General features: G+C 44.3%; 1 protein-coding gene across 6 annotated transcripts in view; it reads right to left on the minus strand.

The window, feature by feature from the left end:
* Window positions 1–3,033: 3,033 nt before the first annotated feature.
* TAL2 (T-cell acute lymphocytic leukemia 2) overlaps window positions 3,034–10,165 on the minus strand; it is an 8,574-nt gene continuing 1,442 nt past the window's right edge. Inside the window, exons 1-3 of one of the 6 annotated variants that reach the window (XM_005859801.2) lie at window positions 9,645–9,796; window positions 5,821–5,917; window positions 3,034–3,651 (exon numbers count right to left, since the gene is read on the minus strand). In XM_005859801.2, coding sequence (XP_005859863.1) covers window positions 3,324–3,641 — 318 coding nt within the window. In that variant the 5' untranslated portion in view covers window positions 3,642–3,651; window positions 5,821–5,917; window positions 9,645–9,796 and the 3' untranslated portion in view covers window positions 3,034–3,323. The other 5 variants (XM_005859802.2, XM_014534436.1, XM_005859800.2 and 2 more) reach the window with 5 other exon arrangements.

The following is a 10,165-nucleotide window of genomic DNA, read 5'->3' on the forward strand; positions in this document are numbered from 1 at the left end:
CCGGAGTGGTGGAAATCTAGGAGGAAATCTTTGTGTAAGAGATGATGTTTAAGATGAGTCAAGCTTCCTGAAGGAGTGGTATTTCAGATCAGCCATGAAAGATTTTAGCAAGTGGAATTTGGTGCAGATGGTGGGTGAGTAAAACAAGTGAGAATGGGACGTTCATGCAAGCAGATGGAATCACAAGGGGAAAGTCAGAGGTATTGTGGGGGGGGGCATGTTTGGGGACCATCAAGTGAAATGGTTTCATTAGCATGTACAATGCATTTCGGGGACTGTAGAAGGTAAAGGGAAGGGTACAATGGGGTCAGGCTGCCGAGGTCCTGGTTTGCTGGGGAACAGCATTTTTTTCTTGACTAAAGACAGTGGGGGTGGGGGGGTGGTTCAAAGCCAGAAGATTGGCTGTGAGGGTGGAGTGAATGAGCGGATGAGCTTAGTTAATTATAAAACTCTTTTTAAAAAGAAAAAAAAAGAGAACACTTTCTTTTCTTAATTTATTTTCAATAAATTAATAGTTAAAAAGTAAATTAGAATCAATGGTAAAAAATATCACAAAACAACAGATAAAATCTTTGGCTGATACTTCTAATCACATTCTACAAAGCACAATAATTCCATTTCAATAAAAAGGCATAGAAGGTTACAGAGCACTATTAAGAAGAGAGGAGCCTAATCATAAGGTGCTGGTCCGTTTTCAATCCTAAAATACTTAGTGACCAAACAAGGCTGTAGCAAGGCTGGGCGCTGGATCAGGAGACTGGCACGCACGGGGTTTCCACTAACTGTCCATGTGACCTTTGCAAAGTCACTTTGAAATGCTCTGGACCTGTTTTCTCCTCTGTCACATGAGGAGTAAGATTAGCCAACATAATGACCTATATAAATAAATGGACTTGTTTATACCTAGTTTCCAGTGGTGTCTGGAGCAGACCAAACACTTGTTTTCAAGTAACAGAGTAGCATGGATGATATAATCTGTCTAAACTCTTCTGTTGGGTTCAAATGATCCATAAAAGGATGTACCACTAGGGAACTACAATACATTCGAACCATAAATTCTTACTATTGCAATCACCAAGCCCTAAGTATAGGACACCAAGGAAGACTATAGAGTGATTTTTGAATTAGCCTCCAGTCTTACAGCAGCTTACCTTGCCAAGGTTTAGGTCTGACAGTCATTTTAACATGACACAACTTGATATATCAAAATCCAAGCTTGCAAAAGAAGTCATCTAAGAGGTGAATTACATAAAGTCATATCTTAAATGTGTATTCATTCTATCAAGGGGGTTTCCTGCAGGGTTTCATTAAACAATGATCCTCCTCATATAGTTTAATGATCATTCAGTCTCCCCAGAGCTTTTTAGGAGCAAAGGCCCTCTGCACACGCAGACGTGGCCCCAACAGCAAAAAGGTGCACTCACTCTGAGAAGAGCATTAAATCCCGTATTCAGGCCTCCATGCAGTCCTCGGCAACATGGTAAAATGAAGCTAATATAAAAATACTGTCAAAAGTGACTTTGATTTAATGCCAGATGAGAATAAGTAATGTTGCTCAATTGACAACCATCAGCAAACCATTGGTAGTTTGGGGACACACTTAAGTCCCCCCAAGCTTGTGAGAAATGCCCATTTGTGTCTCCTCCTATTCTGGGTCCATGGGGAAGTTCACTGAGTGCAGTTTAAAGAAAGGACCCAGAAGGAAATGCATTGCTTCTGACACACAACGTGCTACGAGTGTGAATGCTGCATGGAGTTTAATGACATAACGGCCTTGCTCATTTGGGGAATGAGATTTTGAGGGGGCCTCATCCAATTTTCTTCTGATTATCAAACCAAAGGGGCTCATTTCAACCTTTCATAAGTCAAATATCTTCCTTCTAGAGTGGCAGGAAATTTTAACTCCTCTGTTGTGTATACACTGGAAAGCCATAATTGCAAATCCATCAATTTCCTACTGATGGTTCAGAAGGTTTTAAAACCAATGTACATCAAGAACTTTGGGGAAATAAAATGTCCCAGAGACAATCAAATGACATAATTTGTATTCTGGGCTCAGCTATGGGATTCATCTCTGAATCCAAGCATCATCAGGGTGGCAAGTGGTGATGAGTTATGCCAAATCCACACTGTTCCATTGGCCTGTGGGTACCACCCCTCCCAACATAAGACTGAGCTAATGCTCCATAGCTGGGAAGACAAATTCCAAATTCATTAATTCATTAGAGTCTGGTATTACAGTCCCATTGTCTGCTCTAAATCTTTTGTTTAAACTAAGCTCTCTGTTAAATGAGTCGTTAAATGGTAATGTTTGGATTTTCATAATTATATTTGAATTTTACGGGTCTTAAATCAGCAGGAACTCAGGCTGAATTAGAAGTATTAATACCTGACATGTGAAACTGAGGGGTTAGAGAACCTATTTCAGCTGTTTTTCATAAGAAAACTAGGAACTCTAATTCATAAATGATCAAGTCCTTGCCTCTCACAAATATAGCCCACCATTTGGCTTTGGAGATAACATATATGGGAATGGCTCCTGGCAGGTAACACCTCCCACTTCTGTAGCGATAAAGGATGCAGAGCTCTCCCATAGGTATCTGTTGCATTCCTGTAATCTTCTCATGTCAGGAGGGTCTTTAGGAGGGTCTTTTCTCTACAAGCCTCCAGGATTATTTTCCTGCAAGAGCCAACCTGAAGACTTGTTTTGTTCCCCCTTGATCAAACACACTACATTTTTCAAAAGAAACTTTAAAGTATGTTCTGAGGGCCCTAGCTGGTTTGGCTCAGTAGATAGAGCACTGGCCTGTGGACTGAAGGGTCCCAGGTTTGATTCCGGTCAAGGTCACATGCCTGGGTTGCAGGCTTGATCCCCAGTAGGGGGCGTGCAGGAGGCAGCCAGTCAATGATTCTGTCTCATCATTGATGTTTCTATCTCTCCCTCTCTCTTCTTCTCTAAAATCAATAAAAATATATATTTTTAAAAAATGTTCGGAGGGAAGCATTTTTTACTCATCTGAAATGTGCATTTCTACTCATCTTGCTTATAACTGAAAACATATTGAGTAATTGTTTTTCCTTCAAACGACATCTCATGTAGATGTTGGACATAGAAAATAGACAGAAACAGGCCGCATTCCAAAGCCACACTCCTCATGGCCTCCAGTCAGCTCCTGGCAGCTGTCCCTGAGCCACCTCCTGTGACACTTAAATTCCTGCCTCACAAATTATTCATCAAGGTGACTCTGTAACATGCCAAAGGCTGTCGATGGCCAGTGACTTCTGAACAAGTGTCTCCCTGGGTGCTGAGAGTCAGAGCCGCACTAAGGGACGTGGTGGCTTGGGCCAGGTGAAGGAACCTGGTAGTCACTGAGCAGAGTCCTGTCGGGCAGGGGGGGTCCTTGGGGGAAGAGTCCCAGAATGTTGCCCGGGGCTGCCACTCCCGTTTGCTGCAGGCTTTGCTCCCCCAAGACCTTGACCAAGAAGTTGATATACCTCATTGCCAGGCGAAGCGTTTCATTCTTGCTCAGCTTCTTGTCTGGAGGGTGAGTGGGGATGAGCTTCCTCAGCCTGGCGAAGGCGCTGTTCACATTCTGCTGCCTCCACCGCTCCCTGGTGTTTGTGAAGATCTTCCCGGTCATGTCTGAGGTCCTGGCCAGGGAAAGAGAAAGGGCCCCGAGGGCCAACACCTTGTAAGAGGCCTGGTGGGTAGCGCGTGTCCTGCCAAAAACGTGAGATGTTTGATCTTCTTGACCCAGATTTTAGGAAATTCATTTCCTCATTTTCAGGTTTTTTTGAATCCTCCTTTTGAGAAGGGAAGAAAACGTGGCAGAAGAAAGGGCAAGATAAGAACAACACCCTTGCCGAAACCGGTTTGGCTCAGTGGATGGAGCGTCGGCCTGCGGACTGAAGGGTCCCGGGTTTGATTCCAGTCAAGGGCATGTACCTTGGTTGCGGGCACATCCCCAGTAGGAGATGTGCAGGAGGCGGCTGATCGATGTTTCTTTCTCATCGATGTTTCTAACTCTCTGTCTCTCTCCCTTCCTCTCTGTAAAAAATCAATAAAATATATTAAAAAAAAAAAAAAAGAACAACACCCTTTGGCCTTTTTCTCCCTGGCTGTTTTAAAGGTTATTTTATCCCAATAACCCCATTGCTTCTTTTATAATGTACTCTTTTTGGAGTAACTTTTTGGAGTCAGGTACAACATAGAACTGAATAGTACATGCATAGGATTGAATAATAAAATATATATTTAGTCAATAGGAAGTTAAATATGGATTCTTTTTTAAAAAAGCTGTGGTCCTAAGTTTCATGACTAATACAATATTTGGGATGATGAAAATAGAATGCATCTCTGCTCTTAGCTGGCAGCCCTCCCCTGGAGGATTGGACCCCACAGCATAAGAACTAAAATATCCAGAGTGGACCACATTTATAGGAGGGTGAACAGGGTGCTGAAGAGTCTTGAAAGCCTGTTGTATGAAGAACAGAAGTGGGGGTATTTAGGGTGACAAAAGAAGAAAGACCAGGAGCATATGGGGGTGATGATTTGGCATGGATGCTGTAGAAGGTATGCAGGCCTCCCCACGGCTCCATTTCTGTGACCTCTCCAACCCAGGGGGAGTGATTATCCTCACATGTGGCCAAAAATTACTGTGCCATTTTTAACTCTTAGAAACATGACCCCTTTTTTCATGTGGTTTGGATTGACATGCATCAGTGGGAACGTTTTGATGCATCAGCAAACTAGCCAAAGCCCAGACCTCGACAGTTGGGTGCTCTTGGCTCACTGCCATCAGCTGGCCATTCCTGTTCCCACAGAGAGTAACAAATATTCCAACTCCACTCCTCTACACCTGCCTTTTTCTGTGCCTTGAATTCCCTCCTCACTCTCCTTGCCTATTTCTACACATTCTTTAAAGAGCAGCTCAAATCCTCCCTTTCTATGAAGCCATCCATTCCATCCTAGAGCCCCCCATACTCTCTCCTCACTGAAGTTCTTCAGCCCGTGGTGGTAAGCAAAGGCTCTTAGGAGAATGAAATATTTGTAAATCACTGATCACAGTGCCTGACACACAGTAATTGCTATAAAAGTGTTGATGACCACATACAACAAAATAATAAATATATTTATCAGTAAAATGACTTGTGGGGTATTGAATGATTCTTGAGTGTGATATCTTGTTCTTCTATAACCAAGCCTGCTGTCCTTTTATTTCAATCCTTAACCAGCTGTACGCCATAAGCGTCTATAGTTGCAAGTGGCGGACCTTTTTTTTTTTAATAAGGAAGGTCCCTTTTATTGACCTTTTTAAATTAAATTCAAAATACAGAACGAGGACCTGCAGCTGAAGGCTGTCGCTAACTGCAGTCAATGCAAATACAACTCAAGGTCTTCCTTAATGTGAGAGCCAAGCCATGTACATCCATGTGAACTCTGTGTGTGGTCAACGTTGAGAGCCAATGCTCTACTCTCCGAATCGGAACACTGATGCCTTGCAAAACTATGTTTAATAAGGAAGCAGTGTATTCACATATCAGATACCTGCCATCGTAGAGGAAGGCACAGCAGGACAAAACAGAAGGGAAACGCCACTCTTTCCCTCACCGGGGGGTGTTCTGGTCACAGCACCAAACACTAACCAGCCCTTGGGCTCGCCCTGTCAGTTCATGGGCCTCAGTTCCTCCGCTACCAGGTAGGTTAACGGTACCATTCTCTCCGCCCAGGGTTGTTGTAGGGAATAAATGAAATACCGCATATGAAGGCAACCTGTGAACTACACAGTAAGGAAAAATTAGAGCAAACAGAGTGCTTTCCTTGTGCCAGGCACTGTTTCTGTGTTTTAACTCATGCGATGTCCACATGTAAGCAGTCTGGTTGCGGGAAGCGTGTTGTAGACATTGCTGGGGTGGCCTAGGGAGGAAGACATGTTCCAGAAGTTATCCCACTATACAGTACGCTTCATAGGAACCAAATGAGGATGATCCCAGCTCACTGGGACAAGCACTCTGATACCACCAAGCCCTGACTCTGTAGGAGTCAGACAGCAGTGGAGGTATCTGTGTGATGGTTAAAAGCACAGGCTCCAGAGCCAGGCCCTGGTTTGGCTACTGCCTCTACACCCACTAGCTGTGTGACCTTGAGCAATCTCTTAACCTCTCTGTGCTTCAAATGCCTCAGAAGTGAAGGGCAACTGTGAGGCCACATAAAATGATACCTTAGGGCATTGTCTGGCACACAGTAAGTGCTCACTAAATGTTAAATGATTACAACGATCCCTACCAATAAAACAGAGAAAAGAAAATGTTCATTGTAATTTAATTTTTCCTAATAAAGCAGCTATAATGGCTTTATTTATGTATTTGCTTATTTCACCCTATAGGAGTGTATGGATATGTGTGTGTGTGTGTGTGTGTAGATACAGAGCTAAATGCCTGGAAAGATTCAGACCAAACCATCAACAGGGCTTCCTCAGGGGGAGGAGAGTGGGTTGTGGGGAGATAAAAAAAAGGAGACTTGTGGGTTTTATTCTCTATACTTTGGCATTATTTTACATTTTTATAATAAAGTATTCATATTTTATTTGCCTCACAATAGAAGAAAAATAAGAAAGTTTATGGGTTTTAATGTAGAAAAACCTGGCTTTGAATCTCAGCTCTCAATTTCCCAGGCTCCCAATTCCCTAGTTATATGACTGAGAAAATCTGTTAACTTCTTTAAGCCTCAGTTTTCTTTTCTGGAAAATGGAAATAAAGCCATACTCAGTTTCTTGTGAGAACTAAGTGAGATCCTCCATGAAGTATATAAGGATATTAGTGAGACACCATGTGCCTAGCACACAGGCACTTAATAAACACGAGGGCTCTCCTCCCTACACAGATGAGAAGTGTCATTCCTCCAGAGCCTGGCATTTGTCAATCATCTGTACGCCCCCGGGACATATCTCAGCCAGGTTCTGGTTGCCGTTCCTGCTCTGTCCGGGTTGGGGAGTCCAGTGCTGGGCTGGGAACCCGGTGGTGAGTGAAACCCCGGCAGCACATGGCAGGCTTCAGACTCACTCTACTAGCCACTTAGGTCCATGTCCTCGCTCGGCAGAGACACTCCCATTTGGGCCCATGGTCCGGTTACAATCCTATGCCCTCCAAGCTTTGGCATCAGCAGTCACCGACACTACGTGCCACATACTGTGCTGGCAGCTGGACACGGAGGAGCCAGCCACTGCCTGTGTGACATGGAGAGGGAGGCGCAGGGACTGCTGAAGCAGAGAAACAGCACTGAACCAGGCACTCGGGGGGCTTCCAGGCAGCCCACGTATCCTTCCAACTAAAGGGGTGGGCCAGCCGACCCCCACTTTCTGTTCTGAAATACCACGACACCCACTTACTGCGAATGATCTAACCTAAGCCACTTCTAAACACCCTGGCCGTTGGGTCTACCATGAAAATATGAGTGTTGTCAGAACTGTGCCCACCTGTACCTAAAACTGAAAGCTTGAACCTAAATCAGGAGGATTTTAAGATAGAAAGAAACCCGTCATGTTTTCTCCTGGCAAGGCTGGCTGCTTAGCCAGGACTATGGGAACAAAGTTATTTTCAAGCTTCTCTTGTCAAAAGAGGGTTTAGCTCATTCACTAAGTCAACTCAGGCCCATGGGGGTTCTTTTCAAAGTGGGCAAGAAAAAGATTAGGCAGGATAAACTAACTGGTGTTCTCTCCTAAGAGGGCTCCATTCTATTGTGCCAGAAGCAGACAGAGGGAGACAAGCTTCTGAAACGAGGCCTGCCATCCCAGGAGGTGCTGCATAATTACTTGTGGATTTATCCTCAAGTGTGTCCCCCTCCTTCTCCATAGGGGGAAATACAAATCAACGATTTAACAAGCTGGAAAAACTCAAAGCGGAGGTCACTGGAAAATTACAAAAGCCCTGATTTGGGTGGTAAACACACAATGCAATATACGGATAATGTATCACAGAACTGTACACGTGAAACCAATGCCACCCCAATATATTTAATTTAAAATTTTTATTTAGTCTTTTTCTAGTTGTGAGGACTGACTGCATGAAACCAATGCCACCCCAATACATTTAATTTAAAATTTTTAAATTTTATTTAGTCTTTTTCTAGTTGTGAGGACTGACTGCTGCTAATCTTGATTTCAGAGTAAGCTAAAAGCTTAAAAAAAATATGCCAGATGCCACAGGATCAAACTGGGGTGGAGAATTTTGTCCCAGGTGACACAGGGAATCAGTGGCAGAGCCTGTGTCCCAAGCCTGGGTGTTTATGCATTTGTGTCACCACTGACTCCTGCTGGGTCCGGGTGCATAACCTTTTTTTGTGCCATGGAAACTTCTGGCAGTCTGAGGGAGCCGTCTCAGAATAATGATTTTCAATACATAAAGTAAAAAGCCTTTGGTTCTCTTCTCAGAATAATGATTTTAAGTGCATCACTTAAAATACATCAACCCATCAAATAACCAATTATCCTTAATAGTTATTAAAATAATTTTACATTTATATATAATAACGCATGTGCTTTGCTTTATAACACATTAGATTTATTAGCATAATTTATGCATAGTGATATGTAAATGATGTTTTTCAAAAGATGTGCAACCTCTGTAACATGAAAGTATCTATGATTTCTACTGGTGACACAGTCACCAGTACTGCTAATACCACTGCAGTTTACTGCCCCCATGCATCAGCAAAGGAGAGGTTACATTTAGACGAAAGGTTAGTGGAAAGAAAGATGTAACTTTTTCCCAACTAAATATATAGAACCCCCGAATGGACCCCGTCAGGAATGCCTGGGCAGGAGGAAGGTCATAGAAAACAAGAATTCTATCTACACACCCCTGAATGGACCCCACCAGGAATGCCTGGGCAGGAGGAAGGTCATAGAAAACAAACCTGTGTTTATATTGTCACCACTGACGGTAGCAGGTCACCAGAGAAAAGAGCGACGACAATTGAGTGCCCCCAGAGAAGAAGACTAATGTCCAAAATAGGAGCTGCTGCTTTTCATGCTGGGGGTTCCGGGACACACAGCCCAGGTCACCCCGCCCAGGTCAACCAGAAAATATGCGACAAGGCACCCGGCCAACACGCCCACGGTGGCCTGTCTAGGCATTCAGACACTTACGGCTCTTTTTCCCTGAGACTTTACACTTCTCCTCCTGGCCCTTGGTCCTGTATCTGCCTCTTTTTTTATCTTTCTCCTGACAGTAAGTGAAAGAGACGAAGGGTGATCTACAGAGTTGCCTTTGTGGGAGATGCCCAACTTCCAACACCAGGCACAGACATATATAATAACGCATGTGCTTTGCTTTATAACACATTAGATTTATTAGCATAATTTATGCATAGACATAAATTATATAATTCAAAATTTGCCTTTGGAGATGTTTGTAGAAGTAATATATGCTCATTTAAGGAAAATGATCAAGCAGTACACAAGTTCATAAAGCAAAATAAATAAATGAAATAAAATAAATGGCAGTCTCCCTACCTACCTATCTACCCACCTCTCTAATCTCATTCCCCAGCAGTAGCCAGTTTGGTGTGCACATATACACTGTTTATAACCTTTACACGGAATATAAAAATCAGAATACATATGATTATGCAGGTTACTACTCACATTAGACAACTCCGCATGTTGATGCTCTAAATAAGTTCATTTACTGTGAATGCCAGCCTCAGGTGGGCACCGGGAGAGCCACCTGTTCCAAGGTGCGCTCAACACCCGTCACTCAATGCGTGCCCCGCCCAACCTGCTGCCCTTGCCCGCTGCCCTTCCCAGCCTTCCCCCTTTTCTATTTATAACCTTTGCTCCCCCAGCCTGCAGCCCTGCCTTGCGAGTCAGTGGTTCCGGCGTCCACGAAAGCCTGTCCTGTTAAAGTTCCGCACCTGCCAGGTGTCCGGGAGCTGCTCGCCTCTGCACATGAGCTACCTGGGTGCTCTGGGGTGTCTGTCCCCGGCATCGCGTATCAAAGCTAAGCGGCCCCGCCTGCACGCTCCCCGGAGCTGCGCCACGCCCGGCCCTGCCTAGAGCCCCAGGTCTTCTCACTCAGTTGACTTGGTGGCTGCTACCCAGTCGCCTCCACACTCCTGCCTTCCTGGCGAGTGCGGCTGGGACTGGCCTCCAGGCTGCGGAGACCC

The sequence above is a fragment of the Myotis brandtii genome, unplaced genomic scaffold, assembly GCF_000412655.1.
Source record: "Myotis brandtii unplaced genomic scaffold, ASM41265v1 scaffold13, whole genome shotgun sequence".
NCBI lineage: Eukaryota > Metazoa > Chordata > Mammalia > Chiroptera > Vespertilionidae > Myotis > Myotis brandtii.